At 48.0% G+C, this 27657-nt stretch overlaps 1 protein-coding gene across 1 annotated transcript in view; it reads left to right on the forward strand.

Annotated features, from left to right (window-relative positions):
• IQCK (IQ motif containing K) overlaps nucleotides 1–27657 on the forward strand; it is a 647452-nt gene that overhangs the window by 120289 nt on the left and 499506 nt on the right. Inside the window, exon 7 of the mRNA XM_086940789.1 lies at nucleotides 19196–19260. Coding sequence (XP_086796915.1) covers nucleotides 19196–19260 — 65 coding nt within the window. The remainder of the gene's footprint in view (nucleotides 1–19195; nucleotides 19261–27657) is intronic.

Consider the following 27657-nt stretch of genomic DNA (forward strand, 5'->3'; position numbering starts at 1 on the left):
CACTCCTCAAGTGCAGCGGCAACGATCGGGATTCCTGGGTGTGAAACGTCGACTGCGGGACTTGGGACTTAAGTACGCGATGCTGTTCCCAGCTCGCCTTCGCATCGAGTATAGAGAACGTACTTTCTTTTTTGATCAACCGGACAGTGTTGGCGATTGGTTGGACTCATTGCCCAAAGAGGACACCGAGAGCGGAGGCCTCGGAGGCGCGGACGGAGGTGCATCGGCACAGGAGTGACATTTTGGTTCCTGAGGTTCAATTCTGGGTCGTAGTTATCTACAGAGTATTGTCTATATGCTTTCACTGTTAGGCCCGGGGGTGGGGCGGGGTGGGATTGTCTCTCCCTTCCTCCTCAGGCGTTCTTTGTGTAGAGTTTGATGAAGGGGCGACAGGCACACTGCAGTTTGGGGTGGCTTCTAAGTCAGCAGGGGTGCAGGGTGGGGGGTGTTGTAACGGGTTCTTGGTTGGGGTGGGGAGGGGGTTCTGGTTGTTCTTTGTGTTTTGTATATGGTTTCTCACATGGTACTTTTTCATTTGCTTGCATCCTTAGTTCTGGGGTTCCGGGAGAGGGTGGTTTGGGGGTTTTACGGGGATGGTGGGGGTGACATAAAAGTGCTGTCTTGGAACGTTAATGGTCTGGGAGACAGGATTAAGCGTGGTATTGTGCTTCAATTTATTAGACGCCATTCCCCTGATGTAGTTTTGCTACAGGAGACCCACTTGATAGGGAACGCTTGTAAAGCCCTAGATCGCCGAGGTTACCGACTGGTGGCACATGCGGGTTTCACATCCGGTTCCCGGGGGGTTGGTATAATGGTTAAATCCTCCCTGTCCCTTGAGATAGACGAAGTCTCCCTTGACGATCGGAGCCGATATGCTGCTGTTTCGGGGAGGTGGGAGGGGATGCTGATTATAATTGTTGCTGTTTATGTTCCTCCGGGACTCCAGGCTACTACTTATGCTGATCTTGGTAGGACCCTCCAAGGGCTTCCGGACGGTGTCCTTATACTGGGTGGGGACTTTAATTTGGTGGTTTCGGGTGAATGTGACCGGCTACCCCCTACGGTTTTGCCGTCATCCCAGTTGTGGCTGACTGAGCTGATTGAGACTTTTGGGTTAGTGGATGTCTGGCGGATGTTACACCCTACACAAACTCAGTATACTTTCCACTCTGGTGCCCACGGCAGCCTCTCGAGGATTGATTACTTTCTGATGTTAACTGCTAATACCTCCTTGGTGCGTGGGGTCCGACATCTTCCATGGGGTATCTCTGACCATTCCCCCCTGTTACTTGAGGTTTCGGTGGGAGGCTTTTCTGGAGGTAGGGTCCCCCTTCTTCATCCCTGGCACTTTAGGAATCCCCAGCTTCATTCAGACCTGGTTAAGGCCATTGACTGTTATTTTGATGAGAATGAGGGATCCGTCTCTTCCCCTACTATCTTGTGGGAGGCTTTTAAGTCCGTCATACGGGGTTCCGCGCTGTCCTTTATCGCTGCTGATAAGAATGCCAGGAGAGAAAATGTGGCAGAAATTACTTTGCTTGAAAGTGACTTGGGTGGTGACGATACCCCAGCAATCTTGCACTCCTTAGCGCTGAAACAGGCAGACTATAGGGCCCTGGTGACTGACGCTGCTAAAGTGATGCGTGTGAATCAGCTGGGCCGGCTCTATGATGTGGGCGATAAGGCTAGTAAGTTGTTGGCGTGGTTGGATAAATCTGAGCTACTGAATCGTGTGGTGCCCGTAATAACCCGTGAGACTGGAGTGTGTGTGACTGATCCGGGGGAGATTGTCGAATATTTTGTGGACCATTTTCAAACAGTATACCGGTCTGTGAGTGATCGGGATGAGGCTGACTCCCGCTTGCTTTTGCGTGATATCACGCTTCCCTGCGTGTCGGAGGAGGATAGCTCCGCTCTAGATGCGCCTATTACGGTGGATGAGATTGCCATTGCCATTCGGTCCTTGCGATCAGGTAAGGCTATGGGGCCCAACGGTTTACCTATCGAGCTATACAAACTGCGACCGGACAAAATGGCGCCCATCTGCGCACTATGTTTGTTGATGCATTTGAGGCGGGCCGCCTCCCTTCCGACCAGCGTTTGGCCACTATAGTAGTCATTTGCAAGGACGGCAAGCCTCGTGATCGATGCACCTCTTATCGCCCTATCTCGTTGCTTAACGCCGAGCCTAAGATCCTGGCTAAGGTCCTTTCTAATCGCTTCCTGACAGTTATCTGTGACTTGATCCACCCGGATCAGTCCGGTTTCATTCCTCATCGGAATACGGCGCTCAATCTTCGTAGACTCCACAGCATTCTCGCGAGAGCTGGGACCCTCACGGAACCCGCTGTCGTGGCCTCCCTGGATGCCATGATGGCTTTTGACACCATTGAGTGGCCATATTTGTGGGCGGCCCTTTCGAAGTTTGGTTTTGGCCCTAACTTTATCGCGTGGGTGCGGCTCCTGTATGAACAACCGTTGGCCCAAGTCGTATTTAACGGCAGAGTTTCTGGACCGTTCACATTGGGGCGTGGCACCCGCCAGGGATGCCCGCTCTCTCCACTTCTCTTTGCTTTGGCATTGGAACCACTGTCGGCGTGACTTCGATGGGAGCCCTCGATTAAGGGGATCCGGTGGGCACTGGACCTGGAGGATCGCGTCTCTCTATACGCTGACGATATTCTTCTCTATTTTACCTCACCTCAGAAATCCCTCAACGTGCTCTTTGATGTTCTTACCTCTTTTGGGAAGAACTCGGGGCTCGTTATTAACTGGACCAAATCGTGTGTGTATGTTATAGCGGGGGACCTGCCTACGCTACCTCGTAGATTCCCGATCCAGGTGGCAGAGACTGGGTTCAAGTATTTGGGAATTTCATTTCTATGGATTCCTTTGTGCGGTATGATCGTAACCTCTATGCTCCTCTTCGTCGCCTTAAACAGGATGTGCGGAGGTGGCGTGGCTTGCCTCTGTCCCCATTGGGACGCGCGGCACTTTTTAAAATGATGTCCCTTCCTAGATTTTTGTATGCCTTGCAAAAATTTTTTGATCCTGTTCCCTCCCGTTACTTTCGCGAGGTTGAAGGTCTTCAGAGGCAGTTAATCTGGGACGGACGAGCTCGCATCTCCTTATCTAAACTCACGCTCCCGTGGTATGATGGTGGCATAGCCCTCCCGGACATCAGACGTTACTATTGGGCCTCACAGCTCAGTGCGATTAACCACGTGACGTATTCCCCGGGGCCCACTCCCGCCTTCGCTATGGAGAAACTCCTGTTGCCGGGCGGCAACTTTAATAGGGCCTTATATTCGAAGGCACCACTCCGCCTTCTGACTGGACCTACGAAATGCGCCGTGCGTGCATGGAAAGATGCGACTGTGGCCACAGGTTGGAGTGATAGATTGACGCGAATGACTCCGATATATGACTCAGAGCGGTTGGGTGGCCTGTGGCGTACGAGAGGGTTTGACAGATGGGAAATGATCGGTATTAGCAAGGTGGAGGATCTTTGGGCCAGAGGCACAATTAAGTCCTTCGAGGCCCTGAAGGTGGAGTATCAACTGGATGACAGGGAATATTTTCGTTATCTTCAGGTGCGTCACGCCCTGCTCTCTGTTTTCCCTCCTGGGACGGAAATCCCCCAATCATCCCCGCTCGAGGATCGGATTCTGGACGGCCCTGTGCCGGACAGTACGATTTCTCTAATTTATAAAAAGCTTATTAATACCAGGGCTGATCTTCTGGTGAAACTTAGGACCTCTTGGACAGCAGATGGCCTCGAACTGGATGACGAGGACTGGCAAATGGCGATTTCCTCCCCCAGGGAGGTGGCTATTCCGGCCCGCCTTCGCTTTGTGCAGTTAAAGATCCTCCACCGAGTTTACATAACTGGTACGCATCTGGTTCGGATGGGGTTTTTGACTGATGGGTTGTGTAAGCGTGGCTGTGGTATGGATGGCACCTTTCTTCACATTCTATGGGAATGTCCGGTGATTTCCGCTTTCTGGTCCAGAGTGCATGATGTAATGGGGCGAGTCACCGGGGTCTCTCTCCTCCCTAAGGCGAGGCGCTGCCTGCTTAATGTGTGGGAGCCTACGGATTGTACGGCTGCTCAGACCTTTTGGATCACTCTTGGCAACATGCTTGCCAAGAGGGACCTAGCGCAACTCTGGGGCTCCCACAGACCACCTGGGATACGTGCTTGGAAAGAAAACATGGACTGGTGCATGTTTCGGGAACAGACGGTATATGACGCTCGGGCCGGCTCAGGAAATGTGGTAGATTTTGGTCACAATGGAATGAATGCCGTGGAGACATCTGTACCCCACCACTTGATTTCACTGCTAACATTCCCTCGTCCCCGTAATTGACGTTCCTATAGACTGACCACTATGCTTTTTCAATAATCCTCTTCACCTTCTCCCCGCCCCTCAGAAAGTTGCTTTTATTCTTGGAGATTGATTCCCCCTACCCCTCTCCCGTGCCCTAGACACTGTTCTCACCATGTGAATGTTTGTGTTGTTTGTTTCAAATTTCATCAAAATTATAAAATGAAACCTACGTGATCCTTCCTATGATGTTTGATGCCAATGCACCGAAGAGATGCTATTTCTTGCTTTTTCCGCAGCGCAATGTGGTCTGGTATCCTGTCGATTGTCATAGCGGCCGACCCGATTGGGTTGTAGGCAGACGCTGTGTACTGTGCATACGATAATAAAGGTTTAAAAAAAAAAAAAAAGGGACCTAAAAGAAAATCGAACATCCTACCAGGAGGAATGTATACGTTTACCAATTAAAGGGTTGCATACTGACCTCACATTACATCACCCAAGGTCAGTTTAAAACACATACAGAGATCGGACGGGTGAATAAAAACCAAAGGATTCTAATTTATGCTGCTACTAAGTAGGATAGCTACCCCCACTTGTGTGACCTTTTGGTGAAATCAATGAGCTTGGTGGTTATAACTGGCACCCTAAATATCAAAATTAGGATTCTCTTTCCTCAGAGAGTTGTCTCAAACGCCCCAGAACAAACACTGTGGGGTTGATTGTAGCTTTGACCCTGGGGATTTAGAGGACATTACACTACCGGATATTGTTTCGACTTAATATATATTACAAATATTACTGTATAGCATTCTACCTAAAAGTAAAAATTGTAGGAGTGTTATTTTATACATTTGTAAAACCACATTGGTTTGAAGCAGTACATTGTATCTATAGCTTCACGTGGCATGATTTCCCGATTCTGCTTGCATTCATTATGTGTGTAAAATTATGTTTGTGCACATGTGAAATGAACAAAACGTTGGTCTCCGTTTACAAACTTGCTTCCAAATATTGTGCAAGAGGGTAACTGCTGGCCTGTGATTCATATAAAGCAAGGCCAGCATTAATGCCAAAGGTGTAAGCTAGAACAGAGGCACCGCTGGACCAGCTGTGTTATCATTAGGACCCTTTCCACCGACGATTGAGAACATCTGATTTCTTTTTAACAAAGGGGTTCTTCTTTTGCATGACAGCAAACTGTTTACTCAGTTGTTTAATTCTGGACAAGATCCATTTTTGCTGCTTTTCAAGTCTTGTTTGCAGCCTTGTTCTACATTTCACATCTCAGCATCCAGGACCCTATTCGAGTAGGCGTTTTGGAGTAGTAAGGCAGTAATCCTGCAGGACTCTTTCACATACTCTTACATACTCTTCTGAATGGGAATCAAACAATCTGAAATGGCTATGAAATTGGATCACTCAGTTAATATTCAAATACAATAGTATATATAGAAAGGACTGTACCCTCTATGCACTTTTATTAATAAATAGTTGGACATTTCGGGGCCGATTCACAAAGGCATGTAAAAGGAGATAAAAGAGTAATGCAGTAGTACCAATTCCCCTACTCATAAATGCTTTTGTGAATAGACTTCTCGCGCCTGTTAATTGCAAGTGTTTCTGCTTTTCCCCACTTTGGGTGTTTTGTTATCAAATTATGGTACCGATTACGGAGTTTATTTATTTATTTATTTATAATGTTTTATGTAGCGCGAACTTAAAATGGATTCAATAAAAAAAATTTTTTTAATGAGGACTTGCAAAGGTTGCAAAGCGGTTAAAATTCACAATCTATGTGACTCTGTAGCTGGTCCCATGGCACCAGTGGTCTGCATGTACCTTTGATACTTTTAAGTTTGCACTTTAATAGCAGTAGTGGAGGGACTTTAGAGCAGGTGTCATATGGTCATTGCAGTTCAGGGCAACTAGGAGATCAGTGGTAGGATTTTTAAGTCTTTGGACTTTGGAGGTTCATTTCTTGGTGATAACAATATGAAAAGCAGGAGATAACCACCCTGTGTATTATGACAGCTGTCAGAGAGAGGTGCATGAGTGATAGAACACCTCTTAACAGACGTAAGTAGTGGAAAGACAACTTTGAAATACCACTTAATTGGGGGAGTGAAGAGAAGATCACTGTCAGACTGTGTCACAGGGTTGCAAACTTTTACCACAGGATCTGGTGGTGGATTAACCCAAGGTCTCAGCCCAAGAGAACGGCATGGACCATGATCGACAAGCATCGGAAGCTGATTTTCACACAATGAAGGCATAGCTCGTTTTTCTCCATCCAGTGGTTACTTGGGGATAGAGGGTGTTATAAGTTTGGTAAGTTTCCATGGTTCTCAACAAGTTTGGCCGTCAACAATGGGATCTCCTCCCACTCCCTCTCTCTCGGTGATCACCATCAACTCCGATCTCTCTTTGAAAAGCCAGGTGGGAGCGGTGATCTCGTCCAGCTTCCTTCAGCTACGCAAAATTAAGAAAATTGCCCATCTACTCACACACCCTGCTCTCATTCAGGTGGTTCTCGCGTTGGTCCTCTCCCGACTAGACTTTTCAAATTCTATCTATTTGGGCCTTGCCCTGTTTTTGTCTAAGCGCTTGCAAATTGTGCAGAATCAGGCGGCCAGATGAATCTTCAAAAGCCACGGTAGGAGTTCAGCGAAACCACTGCTGGTTACTCTTCACTGGCTACCAATAGCCCAATGGGTAATATTCAAAGTAGGATGCCTGGCCTTTAAGGCTTTCCACGGGAAAAGCCCCATGTTTATCAACAGCCTCATAATCAAACATGAGCCGACCCGCAATCTCTGCTCTGCCTATCAGTCCCTTCTCACTCTGCCCTCCTTTAAACGGAAACGTCTTGGTGGGTGTCGATTCGCTCATCTTTCTCCAAAGGTTTGGAACTCTTTCCCCTTGTCGCTCAGGAGATGTACGAATCTCATGGAGTTCAGGAGCGCACTGAAGACCTGGTTATTCAAGCAAGCTTCGGGTTGGGTTAACTGTTGTGTTATCTCTCCTCACTACCAGCGCCATGAAACCCCTGGGTGCCCGAGCGATTAACAAATTCAGAAAAACATAACATAACATAACATAACATAACATAACATAACATAAGATAGAGCTGGGTATCATTTGCATACATGTGATTGACTATCTCAGAGGAGTCTAGGATCTTGGCAAGAGGGGTCATGTGAACCTTGAATAGTGTCTGTGATTATGCAGAGCCTGGAGTTACCATTCACACAATGTTGGTAGGTTTGGGAGTGTTTAGACCCAAGTTCACATGATGAGTGGGGTTGTGTTGGAAAAAATAAAACCAAGATAACAAAATCTGCTCACCTGCCAGTCGTAGTCTTAAAGGGTTTATCAACTAAAGAAATAATAATAGACCTGTGAATCATGGGTCCAGCTGGCCAGAGGTTACCCTAGAAACCTGGAATGGAGCATGCTCATTGTGTGAAAGCAAGATACACATAGCGCGTCATAAGCCATTCCGGACGTGGTACATGTAAACAAAGGAAGCATACAGGTTACCAAAAGTGAGATCACGAGAAAGAGAGAAGATTACCTTTATTTAGTTTGTGACAAGAATCGAATGTAAGCATTTCGACTGAGCAAGCTAATCAACTCAACAAAGACACCAGGATTTGCAATTTACACAAAAAAACGCTCAAAATCTGATTTGACTGAATGACACCGACTTGAAGATGCTGTTGATGTTGACAGTCATTCAATAAATGCATTTATGCAGCACTACTGGTGGCGATCCAAACCTCCAGGAAAGCCTTGTAATCCAGAACTGGGGAAGCGCGCTTTAAGGTGTTGCTCCTGCACTCGGACTTGCGCAATGTTGCGGATTGAAAAATCACAGCCGAGGGCAGAATTGCTGACCTGGAGAATGTGTTCCATAGGTGACTGAGGTCATGGGGACATGAAAGATCTGGCCTGGAGAGCTGATGATGCTCACAACGGGAAACCGCGTTTACAACGCTGCCATTACATCGCGTTACACCTACAACACCCGCTATGTTAGAACGCGATACCTTTACATCGCAAGTCATTAGATCGACTTGCTGTAGGAGGCACTCTAACCCAGGGAATATTATAATTTACTATTCTAACACCTTCCCTACTGTTGCGCACGCTGGAGTTGGAATAGTAAATTTTACTATTCCTAAGTCCAGCGCGCCCCCCTACAGCAAGTCGATCTAAGGACTTGCGATGTAAAGGTATTGCGTTTTAACAATGTGGTCGTTGTTACGACCGCGTTGTAATAGAACGCGATGTAATAGCATGCATTTTAACATGCTATATTCACTTACAACAGGTCAAGGAGGAATAACCTACACCTGGTAGGCTTTCCAGATGGGTTTGAAAGGGTGATATGGTGAGATTTTTGGACCAGTGACTCTGCTTCACCTTCTCAGCTGATAAATTATCAACTTTTTTTGTCATTGAAAGGGCTTGTAGGGCGCTCGGCGGTAGGCCTCCACCTAGGGACCCCCAAGGCCAGTCTTTGTGTGCTTCCTTAACTTTCAAGACTGATACACGATCCTCAGGGAAGCCAGGCTCCTGGAGGTCATCAAATATGACAGCTCCACACTCATGATATTCCCGGACTATTCTAGAGAAGTGCAGAAACAAAGTAGGACATACGATGCACTTAAGGCCAAGCTTCATGCTCTAAAGTTGTAACGCATGATGTAATTCCTGGCAAAACTGAAGGTGCTCTGTCAGGAAAAGGCTTTTGTTTTCTAATCACCCGAGGATGCATGGCAGTGGCTTGAGGAATGGCCTCAGCTCAAGGTAGTTCGATAGCGTCCGCTGCCATTGACGGGGCTGGAGGATTTGGGAGCCCAACCTAAACCTTTGCACACAGTGAAGAGGAAGAAAAAGCGGTGCAGAATGGGCAATGTGAGAGGCACGCCGAGCGGCCCCCAGGGACAGGGCGATGGGATGACTGATTTGGAGGTGGGCGTGCCGCTGTGAGTGCATTGGACTCTCTTGGAGGGAATTGAGGGGGCCAGGACTCAGCACGAAACAGACGCCGGAATCTTTCAAAACTTAAATGTAGCTGCAGTGACTCCTGACATGGAAGGCAGATCCTTGGATGAACATGTTGAACCCTAACATCGGTGTGAACTGGATGGGTCCTCGGTGGTTCAGTTAAGTGGACATTATAGGTGTCTCTCTCTAGGCTCGGGCGTGTCCCTCCTCAACACCCAGACACCTGGGCTCGGCTGAGATAGCTAAGCCAACCAGTTGGTGAGTGTGTCTAGGACATTCAAGCCCTGTTCTTCTTGTACAGAACTTGAAGTAGTTGTTCTTATCTGTTGGAAGGGTGGGGTGTGCTACAGACCTCTCTAACCTTGCTTGCAAGTAGCTGTGGTTCGGTAATAAGGTTGTACACTCACAGGCGTGGGGGGGGAGGTGGGAAATTAGTTATGTTATTGTTTTCATTTTCAATATGTTATATTGTTCATGGAAGTTTGGAGACTGGACTGGGTGCAGCACACTGGGATTCACAACAGGCAATCACTTGAGCACTACTACACTCCACATCAATATTACAGCCTAGAACCTCAGTGGATGTGAGAAACTCAGTATTAACATGGAACGTCAATGGGCTAGGGAATAAGGTCAATCAGGGATTGGCAGCGCAGTATTTATGCAGACCAAAGCCTGACATAGTTCTTCTTTAGGGAACACATCTTCTGGGGACCCAATGTCGCTTCGTTGGTAGAGTAGCATACACAGCACTGACAAATGGATTTTACCTCAAACTCATGTGTGTAGCTATTTTGATAAAAAAAAATAATTCCCCCTTCCTGGTCATGCACACATGGATTGACACACAAGGTACCTATGTGGGAGTCCAGGGCTTTTAAGGAAGAACCATATAACTTTGCTGAGTGTGTATGGGCCCCCTCAGTTGCAAGCACCCACATTGGAAAAGGTGTCAGCCATACTCTTGGATTTTCAATGATATTTTGGCCCCTGATTTGGACCGTTCTGGGTCCAATGTGGTGCCTGACGAGACACACCTCTGGGGTGATTTGCAGTCACTCCTGGACCTGTGGAGGCATCATCATTCAGAGATATGCTATTCATATTTTTCTGGACTACACAGGGTCTTCTCCAGGCTAGACCATGTGTTTGTCCCGGCGGGGAAGGTAGACCATGTAGACAGGGCTGAGTATCTGGTGCGGGTCTATCTGATCACTTCCCCCTTTTGGTCTCCGTGGGTAGGAAAGGGAGAAGGCTGGGAACTAGTTGGAAACTGAATCCCTGGGAATTGCGCGATGTGGAGTTGGCCCGGGAGCCCCAGTTTGACACAGATCTCTACTTTATACTTTACTGAGAATGAAAAGTCAGTGGACTCTGCGATCGTTCTCTGTGATTCGCAAAGATGGTAAGCCAAAGAACAGTTTTGATTCATATCGTCCATTTTCGTTGTTGAATACTGAAGTCAAAATATTGGCCACGATATTGGCCATCCGGCTCCTGAAGGTTATGGTCTCAGGTATACACGGAGAACTGTCTGATTTTATGCCTGGTAGGTCTACCAGATTCAACTAGGGATGGCCCCATAACTGGATGGCTGAGGTTTGGGATAGGCGGGAGCCTCGTGTATTCCTCTTGTTAAATGCTGAAAAAGCATTTGACGCTATACACTTGCCCTTCCTAAAACAGGCGCTACAGACATTTTGTTTTGGACCCAAATACAGGAAGTGGATAACATTGCTTTATCAAGCCCGGCAGCAGCGGTGAGGGTTAGCGGTATTGTTTCATCAGTGTTCCAGATTGAGTGGGGGGCCCCACATGGATGCCCCCTATCCCCTCTTCTCTTCACCTTCACCATTGAGCCCCCTGCATGTATGGTTCAAAAATATCCTGACATACGAGGCTTTAAGATAGAGCCCTCTGACGTTAAGGAAGACTGTAAGAGATGATATTCTCCTCTACATCACCAAAACCACAACAATGATCCCGGTCATTTTTCAGACTTTTGAAACATATGGTGACTGCTCCAGGTATAGAATAAATTGAGGAAAGTCAGCACTTTGTCAGCCCTGCGGCTCACCAGATTTGACCGTCCTACCCAGTGGTTGGTGGTAGATGGAGAGGGCTTTCAATGCCTTGGCATCTAGGTGACCCCCCTGTAGAGAACTATGCGTAGCCCAGAACCTGGGGCAGTGAGCCCAGCCATTTCAGGGAGATGCAGCGAGATGGTGAGGGGTTGACCCTGATGATTCTTGGGCGTGCTGCTATCTTTAAGATGGTTACACTTTCCAAGCTCCTATATGCCCTCCGAAACACATATTTCAAAATTCCGGAGTAAATGCTCCCCAAAATGGAGGGAAAGCTGAGGACCCTACTGTGGAACAAGGGTCACCCCAGAGTATCACAACAGACGTTGCAGCACACCCTTAAGGCGTGGCCATCACAGGTAAGAGCGGTGGGGACGGGCGAGGTGGGGGTAAGTCGACAGACGACGGGATAAGTAAAATTAAATAAAGAATAAAAATTAAACCACTGAACTTGCGCTCGCCGCATCACACCGCCCTACCGCACTTACCTGTGCCAGCCACTCCTGCAACCCCTACAATGGCAGTATTGCCCTCCCAGACGTTAGGGTCTACTATTGGTCTACACATTTGATAACTATCAACAACTGGATATTTACACCCCACACTCACCCAACATACCATCTAGAAAGGGCTCGACTGCGGGCGCGATCACACATGCACTTTCTTTATGGAAGGAAAGGGGCCCAGCAGCTGATGCCAACTACACAAGTGGCCCTGGAGGTGTGGGCGAAGGCCACCAGACACATAAGGTGGGGGAGCACAGAAGGTGACCAAGGAAAAGCACTGTGGGAGGGGTCAATGCCTTATGAGAATTGGGAAAGGGGATGGACAAGTACATGGCCGCAGAGAAAGTCGCCTACAAGAGCAGGGGATGTCCTCGCACATTTTACACAGTCGGGGGTCTGGGTAAAATATTATGAGCTGGACCTTAGTGACGGTGAGACTGGGTCTTGACTGTGGCCCGATGTATGTGGATATAATGATGTTGATGTGCCAATCACAAGTCTCTTACTGTCGTTAATGTATTGCTGGAAGACCTGCTTTATCTGTGTACACTGTGCTACTGCATTGTTAAGTCCCCTCTGCTGTTTATAATTGTTATGGGTGTGTGTTTGCATCCTGTTATGTTGTGTCTTTAAATGATAAAAAAAAAATACGACTCCACAGCAAATATTTGGTGCAGACAAGTCAAATAATCCTGAATTCTGTACCTGAGCATATGTACGTGAAATATAACTTTGCTCGTCCCATCCAACCCTCAAAAATGGCTTCTGCCGGCCAGAGTGTTCATTCGTTTCCAGAGTTTAAATGCGCAGTGTGTGTTTGATTATTCCATACCTGTTTGTTGCTGTACTTCAGAAAGTTCTAGTGTGCCTTGCTTGGGCTTTTGGCTAGTCTGCTTCCCAATGTTTATGCTGCTGTAGACGGTTTGATTTGCCACTCCGCTATCACGTTACCAGTTTTGGGCTTTCATTTAACTTATTGGTGCATTCTGGGAGTTGTATTCTTCATTTGCTTCCATCCGATACATGTAAGCACTGAAATATTTTATATAGTGAATTGTTGTTATGGAATCATCTGGCAACCTTGAAAGCAACCAGGGGCGGCTCTAGGCTCATGGCGGCCCTGGGCGGGGAGCATAGGTAGAGGGCCCCAAAAGAGGGGGTCCAGGCGGGGCGGAGCGCGGAGGGAAGTGAAGAGGGGGGTTTCAGGGTGTTCGGAAGTGGAACAGAGGCCCCCAAATCCCTGCCAGGGTCCACCACGCAAATATGCATCCATCCTCAGAGGATTATTATATTAAGGCTATATATTGGCATGGTGGCTCCTGGGGTTTGGTGGCCCTGTGCAGGTGCACAACTTGCACATGCCTAAGGTCGCCCCTGAAGCAACATCACCCTCCACCGCTCTCAGTGATGGAAACAAAAGCTACCTGCGAAGCCGCTGTGAAACAAGGCAGTTCATTTACTCCACCTCCCTGACGCACTGGCCGCCTGTGAAGCCACACTGCTGGTGATAGTGCAGTTCACACGGTGGACGAATACGATAACAGCTGTGCAGGGGTGCTGGCATCTGTGCAGGGGTGCTGGCATCCGTGCAGGGGTGCTGGCATTGGCTCTGTGGAAGAGACCCGGGAGGCATTTGCAGAAGGTCACATTGGAGAAGAGAGACTTGATTCTGAGGGTGGAGGGAACCCTGAGAAACACAAACAGCCAGTGACAGCATGACAGCCACGTGGCAGATCTGCAGAGCCATGGTTGGAAGCAGTGCTTAATTTGAGCCGGTGATATCCAGTGCTTGACACCAGCACTTAACTGTCAACACCGGTGCTTGTGACAGGCTGCCACAAGGTGGCGCTGTCTTTCTTCTTTAGAGAGGAGCACAACAACAGTTAATTATTAATGCAATGTACATTAAAAATGATTATTACTTGCTGCTCATTACACTCATAGCTTTGGGGGTCTGAAATTGTCACACTTGTAGCAGTGTGATGGTTAATAGTTGTGTTGTAAAGAAGGGTGGCCAACCATCCATAAATTTCACGGACCGTCCGTAGTTTGGACCTCACTTCTGATGTCCGTGAGGATCCATTTTTCGGACGCCTTGTGTCCGTTATTTTGGGCCTTGCAGGGCAACAGAGCTGTTCCCTGGGAGAGGCCTCAGCTCCCCGATGGGGCCAACTCGCACTCAGTTTAGGAGCATAAGCAGCCACACCCCGCCCATTGTCATTCTCTGTGCCGCTGATTGCCACATACAGAATGACAATGGGCCAGTTTAGGCTCTTACAGCATGTAGTGGCCTCCTCCTGCTGTGGTCTAGGGCAGTGCATTCGGTTAGGGTTAGATGGAAGAAATGTACAAAACAAAACAAACGTACAAAGTTAAAAAGAAGAGGCTATAGTTCTTACCGAGTCTCATCATTTCAGAGCTGAAGCATTTTTATTATTATATAAAACGAAGATATAGTTGCTGCTTTTCTTTTTTTAAAGACCTTTATTGTACCGTCAAAAATACACAGCTTCTGGCCTACAACCCCTGGGGCCGGCCGCAACATTTTCTCATGTATGTAGTAATATCTGTATTACACAGCCCATGTGCCGACAACCCGGGGGGACGGCGGCGGTATACATCCATGTGTGTATATGGTTCACGTTCATAATGCGGATTTGTGTAGGTCCGATTTTATATTTTTATAACATTAAACAGTATTAACAAAAGTTAACACATTCGGTCGTGAGTCATATAAGTAACAAGTGCACATCCCATATTCGGCTTGCAGTCGCCGAGCGTCTGTTATATGTAAGTGGAACCGAGACCACTTAGTTTGCCGTTACCATATTTACAGTTGGGATTCTGTATAGAGATCAAATGTTTTAGGTTAATCCGCCCGCCCTCCTCTCCCCTTCCTACTCATGCATCTGGTTATGTCCCTGGGTCCCTACCCCTTCCCCCACTATCACACCCCCTAGTCTTCTTCCCCCTCCTCTTCTGATGTCAATGCGTCATCTTTCTCCAGATGTTCACATATTTCCCCCCTGAAAACATTCCACGGGGTCCATATCTTATTCCATTTGCGTGGACACGCTCTATTGGTGTACACTGTCCTCTCTATTATCATGACCCTGTCCATATTTGTGCACCATTGTGTCAATGTGGGGGTATCTACCGCTCCCCATTTCTGTGCTATGTCGCGTTTTGCTATTATCATGCCTATCATGGACCACTGTTGTCCGTGTCTGGATAGGTCATTAGGCTCCCATATGTTTAACAAGCATTTCCGTGGTTCAGGGACCAAGGATACCCCCAATGTTGGTGATATAGTACGCATTGTTTGTCTCCAGAACTCCTGTATGCGGGGGCATTCCCAGATAGTGTGAAACAGTGTTTCCTCCTCTCCACAGCCGCGAAGACAATATGGATGTTGTGCCCTCTGTATTGTGTGTAGCATCTTCCTCGTATAGTACACCCTGTGTAAGATTTTAAGCTGCACAAGCTGAAATTTTGCCGATATGCCCACCTCCTTAGGTGACGCCAGCGCTTCGTTCCACTCGGACTCGTCCATTTCCCCTATGTCCTCCACCCATTTGGCTCTCAGTTTTACCGTCGGATCCGCTAGGTTATTAATCAATTTACGATAGGTGAGTGACGTTGCCTGCTCCTGCATGTAGTCTGTGAGTAGGCGATCTTCAAGGGGAGATGCCTCTGGGACCTCTGTGCCACGTGGAATGGCCGTTAGCAGAGCGTGCCGCACCTGTGCGTATCGAAACGATTCCGTGGGCCTCAGCTCATACCGTTGTCGCAGCTGGTCAAAGGAGGTTACTGTGCCTTTTTACCACAGGTCTCCCACTGTGGATAGACCAATATTATCCCAACGTGTGAATCCCTTACTGCGTCTCAGATTACCCAAGGCCCGCGTGTCCCACAAAGGGGTGAGTTTCGTGAGACTCCCCTTCCACCCCAGTTTAGCCTGTGCCGTATGCCACAGTGATGCGGTAAGCTTCGTGGGTCCCGTGAGTGAGCGCACTCTTCGCTGGTCATAAAGAGGTGCTAGTATGCTGTTGGTACCCAATTGCACCCTATCTGCCTTGTATGCTGGGTCCTCCTGAGGTGTATGCAGCCACTGGTTAATGGGCTTCAGTTGGGCGGCCCAGTAGTATAGTTGCAAGTTCGGCAACGCAATCCCTCCATCATACTACCCCCTGTGCAATTTTGCCTGAGCTATGCGTGCCGGACGATTGTTCCACATGAGACCGGCCATCAACGCAGACACCCGCCTGAAGTACCCCGGTGCCACCGGATATGGCGTATTTTCTAGGATATACAAAAACCGGGGCAGTGACATCATCTTGTAGAGCGCCGCTCTGCCCAACAATGTCAGCGGCAGCGCTGCCCAGAATTTAACGTCTTGTTTCAGTCGTTCCAACGGCGGTGTTAGGTTCTTCTGAAAGAATTCAGTTGGATCTTTAGTGACAAGGACACCCAGGTATCGAAAGGAGGACCCTGCCATCCTCAGGGGGCAATCATCGCGTAGTGCGGGGGCCGGGCCTTGTAGGACATATATCTCCGACTTTGCCCAGTTCAGAGTGTATCCCGATACTCTCCCCTGTTCGTCGCACAACGCCAGCAGCGCCGGTATACTGCGCTCCGGTTCCGTCAGGTACACCAGCATATCCTGTTGTCAGGTTGCCCCTGCAAGAGCTAATCACAACATCCAGTTGTTTCTAGAATAAAATCGATATATGCGTGTTTCGCTCTTGTAATGAATTGGCTCTTTTCGTGTCAATAATTTTGATTGTTAAATGAATTAATGTATCACAGATATTGCTATATTGCGATGTGGATTGTTTGTTGGATGTAATGTTGAAGTTTCTTTTTGAAAATTTTTGTAAAGTATTGTTGTGTCAAGTATTATTGAATAAGATTGTTAATAATTTTGATTGTTAAATGAATTAATGTATCACAGATATTGCTATATTGCGATGTGGATTGTTTGTTGGATGTAATGTTGAAGTTTCTTTTTGAATATTTTTGTAAAGTATTGTTGTGTCAAGTATTATTGAATAAGATTGTTAATTGTCTTTTTTTACTGTGTATCCTTTTTGTGCCATTTTTTGAAAAGTTGTTTTGTACAAAGAAAAAAGTAAAAGGTATAAATAAATATACCGGACCAGATTTAATTCATTTGTTTATTTGGTCTTCACTTAAAACTATAGAGAAAGGGGGCATTTTTCTTGGTGCTACATTTATATAGGGTCCAGCCCTCCCTCAACCCCGTTAAGGACCTATCTCCGTTTGTGTGCGGGCCTATTAATGCAGCGGTCCCTCGCCGTCTTCCACTGCTAAGGCGCCACAGGTCGCGCTGCGCACCTCCACCCGACGCCTTTTCCAAGTTGCCGAGCGGAGGGAGTAACAGCGTTGCCGCTCCCCCCTGTCGATTACCGGCCTCCCGCAGGGTCTTTTCCCGATGCCGGTGTGGGTCGTGCTGCACTCCCACTCCGTTCTTGGAGTCTCCGAGCAGTGTCGCCGCTTCTTTGCTGCCCGACGGGCCCCCGTTTATGTCTGCTCCCTCCGCTGGTCTTTCGGTCGGCGGCGGCTGGTGCTTGGTTCCCTCCGTCGCGGGTCTCACTCGTGGTTTCGTTTTCTGCGCTGGCTTCCGGCGCCGGGGTCCCGCTGCACCTCTACTTCCGCCCGGCCAGTTGCTGTGGGACAGTCCGCTGCTTGAAGCCGCTTCCAGGTCTCACCGTGTAGGGTTTCACTGCTGCGTTTCCCGGTGTCGAACGGCGTTTAGACTTTCCCTGCCGGGCGCCACTCGGTCCTCGACCCAGTTCGCCCATTCGGGGTAATTATTTTATTGGATATACATGCAGGATTGCCGGGGATGCCGCCTCGCTCCTGGAGCCTCGCTGTTAAGCTGCCGCCATGAACGGCTTCTAGCCACGCCCGGCTTTTTTATTTATTTTATGCAACTAACACCAATTGACAAAGTCAATAGTCCTGGCTTGTTGTAAGTCTAATGTTACTGGATGCAATGATAGAAACAGCAAAATACCAGTCGGGCGGCACATTATGCTCAGCATATATTTTACGGTGAGGTGTTTTAAATCATCCCCTTAATTACATCAGACACACCCCATGGAGAGACCCCCAGATTTTTCATCAACATAAAGCCCTGGAAACAACACCATGCCACAGTCACCTCGCATCCTGGCACTGTGCATCATGCATGATACATGACTTCCACGTTTTCAGATTGCCTATGTACAGGGGATAGTGAACCCTCCCCCACCCCACCCTTTGCTTTAGGTACTACAGCATGGGCGAAGTTCTAGATGGGCCTCTCCTGTCTGCAACTAGATGGGTGAAGGATGGGTGGCTAAGTGAAAGGGGAATGGAAAGAGAAAGGTGATGATTACAAGATGTAGAAATCGTCCATACCAGTAGGCAGTATATTTTAAGAGCGGTTGGTTTGGAGAAGCACAAACGCAGGATTTAAAAAGTACCACAATGGTTCGGGTTGGGTTTACTAATAAGACTGTATTTCTACCCTAATAAACCCTTTTTAGAAACATTAAAATAATGAAAGAATTTGAAAAAATATATAACACTCTAATCTATTGTATGCAGTTAGCATGCTGCTCTTTGATGACAGTCCTTACCACATTGTGTACTGTGCTATATTAGGATTATAATTTATGAACTGCAAGTAATAAAAGGATCTCTGTGACAAAGGAGTAACCCACTGAGCTATCCCCGTAAAATGCAGCTCTGTGATCCAAATGTTGCAGGTTCTTCGCAGCAGGAACTTTAGCCCTCTGCCCTACATTATCTTGAGCCAGAACTGGCACTTGACACAACTCAATCTCTCTCCAGTACGAACACGAATCAAAGTTATTTTAACATTTTCATTGCTGCCTGGAAACTGTCCAACACACAAGGAACTCTGCAGCAGGCGCTTCCAAACCCATAAAGTTTTTCTAAACACGCCCCCCAACCCCCCACACAGGCCTGCACCAGGTGCGGCTGCACCGGTCTCACTGCCTGCAGGCAGATGGGTGGCTCGGCAGGACTGTTCTGAAACGACTCATTCAGCACATAGGACTAAGAGCCCCCACCCCCAAAAAATACACTCATCCCACAAAAAAATCCATATGAAATTGTGAGCCCTGTATTTTTCGTCCTTTAAAGTTTCTCACTTCTACCTCAAACTGTAAGGCTCAAGCATAAGTATTTCAAACTTGTCTATTGGTTTTTTTCGTTTTTGTTGTAGACTTCCAACGAGCTCAAGCTGTACCATCAGAGGAATTTAAACCAGACTCACAGTTTGGGTCATCTGTAAGTACATATTTTGTACATATTTAGATGTGGTTTAAGGAATGTCAAATGTTTTGAACATACAAGAAGACAAAACTGGGGTGTGTTGTTTGGAAATAGAGGCTTTGTAATTGGAAGAGCAAGGGTGAGATGGAAGGGCCATGCAGGCCTTGTACAGTTTATCAGCTGCCCTATGCTCAGTCGCATCTGCTGTTTTTTTGGGGGCATAGTTCAAGTTTCAAGCTTATTAACGATTTAGACCCCTACAGAGACAATGCAATAATAAATAACAATGAATACAAAATGCACAAAGACGTCTTCGCGGTTCTATTTACAGTTAAAATATATAATTTGTAAACTTTTTTTAAATTTAACTTAAATAATTGTAATAAGTACTTCTCAATGCAGTGCAAAAATGTGCCCCATTAGTGCCTCATTAATGTTAAAGCGAACATATATTAAAGAAATACACTTTTTTGGATTTTGAAGAGACTTTATCACATTTCAGATTTGTACTTTTATGTGTGTGAATTCTTTTGCAAAGACTTTAAATAACTATGCAATAAACATTTCCACTTGGAAAATGACTTTATCATATTTTACGTCATGTTTGTTGCTTGATTTACATCTCAGTGGAACACTTAGTGCTGGACAATTATACAGTCCAAGATACGGATCTTGTTTTCCTCCTTAACAAAGGTAGCAACTTCAGGGGTAAGTTTGTTTTGTCCATTTGCTTGGTACTGGTTTATATGGCAAATTGTCTACTCTAAATGTTATTATCAGTCTTCTAACTCCATGCTCAAGAAAAAATGACAAATATGACTGTGCCTGGTTGAACAGTTCTTTATATATGTTTTTAGATTTGCACCAGGCTCACCATCAACCGACTAGCTTGATAGAGGGCAGATTTCTCAGTAATAATCGTAGCTATCATGGAGACCAGAGTGGAAGTGATTCAATTTCACAGCCAAACGTATCTAGTGCATATTGAATGTTGGAAGAAATGGTACTTATGGTATTAGTGACATTAAACATTTTATATGTAGAATTTTTCTCAAGGTTCTCTTTAGGGCATGAATTCTACAAAGTCCCATCAGACTATTTGTGCAACTGCCTGTTAATAAATTCGACAAAGTACAAATTTGTAGCTCAAAGTTCGAATTGAAATTGCAATTCCTAACGTACACAATTTTGCAAACTCTTTCCCTCATAAAGATTTTATAAGAATCAGTTATCATAATATTCTAAGGCCTCACTTAGAATGGGAGGTATTTTTATATTTTAGACTTTTAATAGTTTAAATGTCTACTCTCCAAATACTTACACAGATTCTTTAAAGTACCAGCATAGGCCAAACCCTACTTCCTAATTGGCTATAAGAATGTTTCTGAATCATACATATGCCTGTGGATTCCTCACCGTTTGAATGACCCTTTGTACAGCATTCCATGGACAGATCCCTCCCATAAGAGAAGAATGGACTTTTCTCCGGTGCTGTCGGGCTCCGTTCTGGTGCTGTCTCAACTTCAGGTGGTGCTGCTGCCCTCTACTGAAGGACCTCTGTCAATGCCGGCTCCGAGGTCATAGGCGCCGCGTCTGGCGGCGCATACGCTGATTCCGGTTCTGAAGTCGAGATCAAGGATGAAGGCTCAGTGGCTTCTGGAAAAAGAGGGATTCCAGGAACAGGAGGAGCGGGCTGAGGAGGAGGAGATACTGGAGCCTATGGATGACTTTGAAGGGCTTCAAGAAGCCAGTGGACTGGACATATCGCAAAAGAGGGAAATCTCTTCTCCCAAAGCTCTTCCTTCTCAGGATGTGACCTCATACCATTCAGTCATAGGAAAGGCTGCTGACCTTCTAGATTTGCAGTTGGCAACTGCAGAGGTCAAGTCTAACATTATAACTGAGGAATTGCACTCCCCTTCATCAGCGGTGGAATCTTTGCTTCCGTTCAATGAAGCCTTGACAGATCCAATCATAGAAGTTTGGCAGGAGCCAATGTCTGTTCCTGCTGTGTTGCGAAGAGTGGCAAGGTTGCACCTGGGGATCCAGCATTTTTATCATCGCACCCTTCACCTGAAAGCTAGATGGTTCAAGTGTCTTGTTCCCCTAAGCAATCCACTGGTTCCGTCCCCTCCACTACGGGGGATAGAGACTTCAAGAAATTGGAACAATCTGCAAAAAAGCTGTTTTCATCGGCCAGCATTGCCTCGAAGCCAACTAATGCCACATGCTTGTTGGGGCATTACATCCATGCATTGATGGACTCAGCTAAGAAGGTGATACCTAAGCAGTCAGAGGATGTCCAAGGTCATTTTGCTGAGGTACTGTCAGACATGCAGGATGCAGCTAATCAGGTGATCAAGTACGGGCTCGATACGGCTGACATTGCCAGGATAATGGGCTCTTTGGTGGCAGCTAGGAGGCATGCCTGGTTGAGAGGGTCAGGATTCTCTCCGAATGTCCAGGCCACGTTGTTGTATCTTCCCTTAATGGCTCAAGACTCTTTGAAACCAAGGCTGACTCAGCCCTTCAACGATTTAAGGATAGAAGAGCTACTTAGCTCCTTAGGCTTACAATCCCAGCCTAGGGAGTTTGGTTACTGGAGATTTCGGGGCTTTGGGAAGGCTGCTTCATTTTGGGGCCGACAGAAACAGCAACAACAGAACCCATTGTATAGATCATACAGAGGGAAAGGAAGAGGTCATCTGTGAGGGACTGCTCGCCAACAGGTCTCATCCGCCTCCTCCCTGTCCCCACCACTGGCTCCGCAGGTAAGCAGCTCTAGATCCCACACCTTGAGGTCGGGTGTCCCATTTTCTACTAAATTGGAAATCTGTTAAGTCAGATCTTTGGGTATTGAATCTTGTAGAAAATTGGTACGCCCTTCCATTCTGGGGTTTCCCCCTCCTTATCCTCCTCACTATGGTAGGTGTTCAGGAGACCATCTGTTGCTTCTGCAACAGAAGGTCCTGTCCTTGTTACAGAACGGTACAATATAGGTTTTTCCGGAGCAGGAATGAGGTCTGGGATGCTACTCTTGGTATTTCCTGATCCCAAAAATGATGGGTGGTTGAGGCCGATCCTAGACTTCAGGGTCTTGAATTTTTAAATCAAACAGGAGAAATTCAAGATGTTGACCCTAGCTCAGTTTCTTCCGACGCTGCAGCAGGAAGACTGGATGGCGTCGATCGATTTACAGGATGCGTATTTTCACATTCCCATCTAAAAGTCGCATCGGAAGTATCTCCTTTTTACGGTGGGGTCTCAACATTATCAGTTTGCGGTCCTTCTGTTCGGTCTTGCATCTGCACTACGGGTCTTCACGAAAGTGATGGTAGTTATGTTATGTTAGTTTATATTTATAGAGCGCCAAATCACCAAAATGTCTCTAGGCGCTAGCAGCATAGACCAGGAACCCGGGGATCCCTTAATCCTGCTGATACTCAGCACACAAAGAGATGGATTATTCAAAAGCCTCAGTAAACAGGATGGTCTTAAGTTTCCTCCTGAACGGGAGTAAGGTGGCTTCCCTGTGCATACTATCCGGGACAATCCTGTCCGTGAGCAAACACTGTCCAGGTGGATCATCCTCTGCAGCAAGATCTGCTATGCCTTGGCCAAGAAGGAGCCGCCTGAAGGTATTAGAGCTCATTCCACTAGAGCTAAGTCTTCTTCTTTGGCTTTGGTTAGAGGTGTCCCTGTTGTAGACATCTGTAAGGCGGCAACTTGGGCCTCCCTCCACACTTTTGCGATGCATTACTACTTGGATTCAGAGGTGAGGAGGGACAGCCATTTTGAAATATCTGTTCTGTAGGATTTTTTGGTATATCAGGTGGACACCCTCCCCCGGTAGCATGCCTGCTTGGGAATTCAATTTAGGTTTAAGTATTTTATTAAGGAAGTACAATGGTACAGCAATGTAAAACAGGAAATCATAGACAGTTCCTAGCGTGAAAAACTGATGCGTCCTCCAGAGCACGCCGCCACCTGCAGAGTTCTACCGTCCTTGCTAGGCAAGAGCCGCCATGGGTGGTGTCCTTGAGCATTGCATTCGAATGTCGATCAGAAAGCAAATAACAATCCCTCTGTACCTCACATTTAATGTAACAAACTACCCCAACAGTCCCTCATGCCCACCCCAACCCCACCCCTTAACTCCCCGTCCGGTGTTCTGCAAAGAAGATCTCTGGAACCCACAAGTCCTCTCCTGTTATGTACCCAACATGCGTATCCGACCTTCCCCCTCCCTACCGGCCGTTCAAGTGATCGGTGGTGTAAGCCTAAGGAGTCTCAGGTATCTGGGGCACGTAAGCTCCCTGAATTCAGTAGCTAGTAGTGTATGAAATCGTTGCCACAACTCAGTGAACTGGTCGACCTCCCCAGCCAGTGTAAGCGAAATTTTCTCCATGCTCAGTACGTGCCACAGCCTATGCAGCCAACCCGTGATCGAGGGAATAGTAGAGGTGCGCCAATGTATTAGAATGTTCTGCACAGCCGAGCCCAAAGCGATGGCTATGTGTCTCCCTCTCCGGGAGTTCAGCGGGAACATTAAGGCATTAGGCAGGCCCAGTAAAGTATAGGCCGGGAAACGGGGTAACTCTATCTCAAAACATTTATCAATTTCATCGATCACCTCCCTCCAGTAGTCCTGTATCAGTGGGCAGTCCCATAAAATATGTGTCAGTGTCCCAGTGTGTCCACAAGCGCGCCAACATGTTGAATCTATGAGCCTGTTCATTTTGTGCAGGCCCTCGGGAGTGCGATACCAGTACGTTGACACCTTGGTGAAGGTTTCTGTGAGCCCCACGTGATAGGCAGAATGTCGCGCCCGGTATGAGATGTGTTCCCATTCCTTGTGGCTGAGCGCTCTCCCCAATTCCCTGTACCATCTCTCCCTACCTGGATTATAAATGTGTGTAGGTGGAGGCTGTAGCATTTTATATAGATCTGATATGAGTTTTGCATCCGATGTACGCGTCGCCATCCATCGTTCATAAGGGAGCAGGTTCCTGTCCGCCGCGTCCCGCACCTGTGGTTGTAGTGCCCAATGTCTGACTTGCCAATATCGCATCCTATCCGCCTCGGCTAGCTGGTAACTTTCTTTAAGGTCCTCAAAGGGGAGGATCCCATCCCTCCCGTACATATGAAAAAGCGCTCTGCAGCCTTTCTCTCGCCAGTGCGCAAAGGCACCCGGTTCCGTCCCTGGCGTAAAGTCTGGATTGTTCACAATGGGAGTGAACGGAGAAGGGATCGAGGTAAGCTCGAATAGTTCACAAGTGGCATCCCACACCCTCAGCAGCACCCTAGTAACATGGGAGGCATAGAGATTCGGGGGTCTGTGTTGTCTGCGCAGGAACAGTATTTCCTGCAATGGCCGGCCCGCCACTGCCTGATCCTGGAAGAGCCAGTGCTTGTCCGATTCCCACCTGCTCCATTCTACCAAGTACCGCAGCTGTGACGCCTGGAAGTATTTGTGTAGGTCAGGGACTCCCAGTCCACCCGCTTCCGGCGCTAGAGTCGTCAATGCTCTCTTCATTCGGGGTTTACGGCCTTGCCAGACGAATTGGGATAGAGCAGTCTGCATCATCCGTATCCAGCCTTTAGGGGGCTGCAGCGGAAGTGCCCGGAAGAGATATAGGATCTGTGGTAGCACTGTCATCTTCAGCGCTGCTATCCTACCCAGCCACGATATCGTCCCCTTATTCCACCTTCCCAGTTCCTCTTTCACCTTCTTGCCTAACGTCTCGTAGTTAACTGCCACCATCGCTGACAGCGTGGGAGCCAGCAGGATGCCTAAATAAGGCACGTGTTCTCGTGACCACCCTAGTGGGTAACGCCTCTGCAGCTCTCGTCTCGTTCCAGGTGTCAGGGAGATATCTAATGCCGTGGATTTCCCCAGATTCATCCTAAACCCGGCTGTTCTCGCGAAAGCCCGAGCTCCTCCAGACACGCGGGTAAAGCCCTCTGCGGATCTTCTAGCGCAAAAATGACATTGTCTGCATATAAGCTGACCGTGTGGGTATAACCCCCCATCCGCACTCCCCTAACATCTAGGTTTTGTCTCACTCTCTGGGCAAAAGGCTCCATATAGAGAGCGAAGAGTAGAGGAGATAGCGGGCATCCCTGCCTCGTGCCGCGCTCAATAAAAAAGGGCTTCGATCCGCAGCCATTGACACGCACCGTTGCCGACGGGAACTTATAACAGTTAAAGATCATGCACCTAAATTTCTCCCCTATGCCCATTCGAGCTATCACTCGCTCAAGATACGGCCAGTGCACCCGGTCAAATGCCTTCTCGGCGTCGACTGAGAGTAGCATCCTCTCCCCAGGGATCCGCGAAGCTTTCTCCAGTATGTGTACCAGCCGCTTGGTGTTATCTACCGTTTGCCTGCCGGGTACAAAGCCGGACTGGTCCGGTTCAATCAGCCCGGGGAGATACTGTGCCAGACTCGCAGCCAGGATCCCCGTGTAGATTTTAAGGTCAACGTTTAGGAGTGAGATCGGCCTGTACGAGCCACACTGAGCACTGTCCTTCCCCGGTTTCGGAATGACTGATACCGTGGCATGCAGAAGATCCGGTGGGATAGCGCCGGGGCAGTCGAAAGAGTTAAACAGCTTGGTCAATATTGGAGCCAGGGTAGTGCAAAACGTCCTATAGAAGAGGGTGGTGTACCCATCTGGTCCCGGAGCCTTCCCGAGTTTCAGCCTAGCGATCGCTGTAATAACCTCCTCTATCCTAATCTCTCGGTCTAGGTAGTCAGTCTGTATTTGAGCTAGGGATGGGAGAGTCACTGAGTCCAGATATTCATCAGGGTCTCCAGTCGTTGCGCCGTCCTCCGCATAGAGCTCAGAATATAACTGTCTAAATGCTTCAGCTATTTCGACGTCCTCTGTGACTGTGCGCTCACCCGGCACCGCAAGTTCTTTGACTCGGCGGCTTTGGTGTGCGATTCTGAGCTTAGCTGCTAACAGCCTGCCACAGCGGTCCCCTCCCGTGTAGTATGCGTGCTTCAGACGAAGAGCCGCATATTCAGCTCTGTCTAGGTCTAGAGACGACAGGAGTTTCCTCGCCGCCTTTAGTTGTTTCCAAATTCTAGGAGCCCCCGTACGGCGATGCACCTGCTCTAATTCCCTGACCTTGTGCGTGAGTTCATCCCGTTTAACTTTCCTCTCTTTATTTTCAGCCGCCGATATTGTTATAAATTCTCCCCGTAGAACCGCCTTAAGTGCTCCCCATTGAGTCGCCAATGTGGTGTCGGGGTTAGAGTTATGCAGTTGAAATTCAGTCACTGCGTCAGTAATACGCTGCACCACTACTTTTTTGTGCAGAAGGGTGTCCCGCAAACGCCAGACTCCGCGCTGAACCGGGGTCGACGGGGCCAGGAAGGTCCCCGAGACCGGAGCGTGATCTGATAGGGAGATGACCCCTACCTCAGAGGCAGTGGCCATGTCCCGAACTGGGCCCGAGACCAGCAGATAATCCAGCCGTGCATATGTTTTGTGTGCGTGCGAGAAATAAGAATAGTCCCTATCTGTGGGGTGAAATCCTCTCCAAAGATCGTGCAGATCGAGGTCAGTTAAATGTGTTTTCATAGTGGACGACAGCTCCCCGGTCTGTGGAAAGCGCTGCGCTGATCTATCTAGTGAGGAATCAAACACCAGGTTCAGGTCCCCCCCCAGAATGAGATGCCTGTCGGGAGAGGCCGTGACATCCATCAATGTAGTGTGGAGGAAATGTTCCTGACGCTCGTTTGGGCAGTAGACCGACCCCACCGTGAATTGCAAAGGCCCCAACTTGAATCTGTACGCCAGCAATCTCCCTTTTTGCTCAGCCAATTTGTGTAGCACCTCACCCCTAAAAGAATTAGAGACCAGTATAGCCACTCCTGCCGTTTTAGTGTTGTTTGAGGAGAAGAGTTGTGTGGGGAAGGAACGGGACCGCAACCTGTGACAGTCCCCAGCCAGCAAGTGCGTCTCTTGCAGCAGACAAATGTCTGCCCGTGAGGCCTCCAACAAGGAGAGAACAGCCCTACGCTTCGTGGGATTATTTAGCCCTTTCACATTCAAAGTCACTACTTTCAATCCTGCCATACCAGATTAATGTGACCCTCCAGCACTTGACGGGCAAAAGCAGCAAGCACCAATCCCGCCTTTGGATCGGCCCGTGAGGTTTGGCTAAGCTGAGCGAACATTACAGCAACACCGGACAGAACTTCCCCGAACTCCCCCACCCGGATCCCGCGGCCCCTGGACCCCAACTCCCCGATCCCCGCAGTCCCTTCCCCCCAACCCCAACTTGAACCTCCCAACCCATCCTTACCAACCGTCAGTAGTCCAAGTAGTCCCAGGCCTGCCCCTCTCGGACAAGTCTGTGGTGAGTTACCTTAGTGGGCGACTTGCCACCAGCACTCC

The sequence above is a fragment of the Lissotriton vulgaris genome, chromosome 10, assembly GCF_964263255.1.
Source record: "Lissotriton vulgaris chromosome 10, aLisVul1.2, whole genome shotgun sequence".
Classification (NCBI taxonomy): Eukaryota; Metazoa; Chordata; class Amphibia; order Caudata; family Salamandridae; genus Lissotriton; species Lissotriton vulgaris.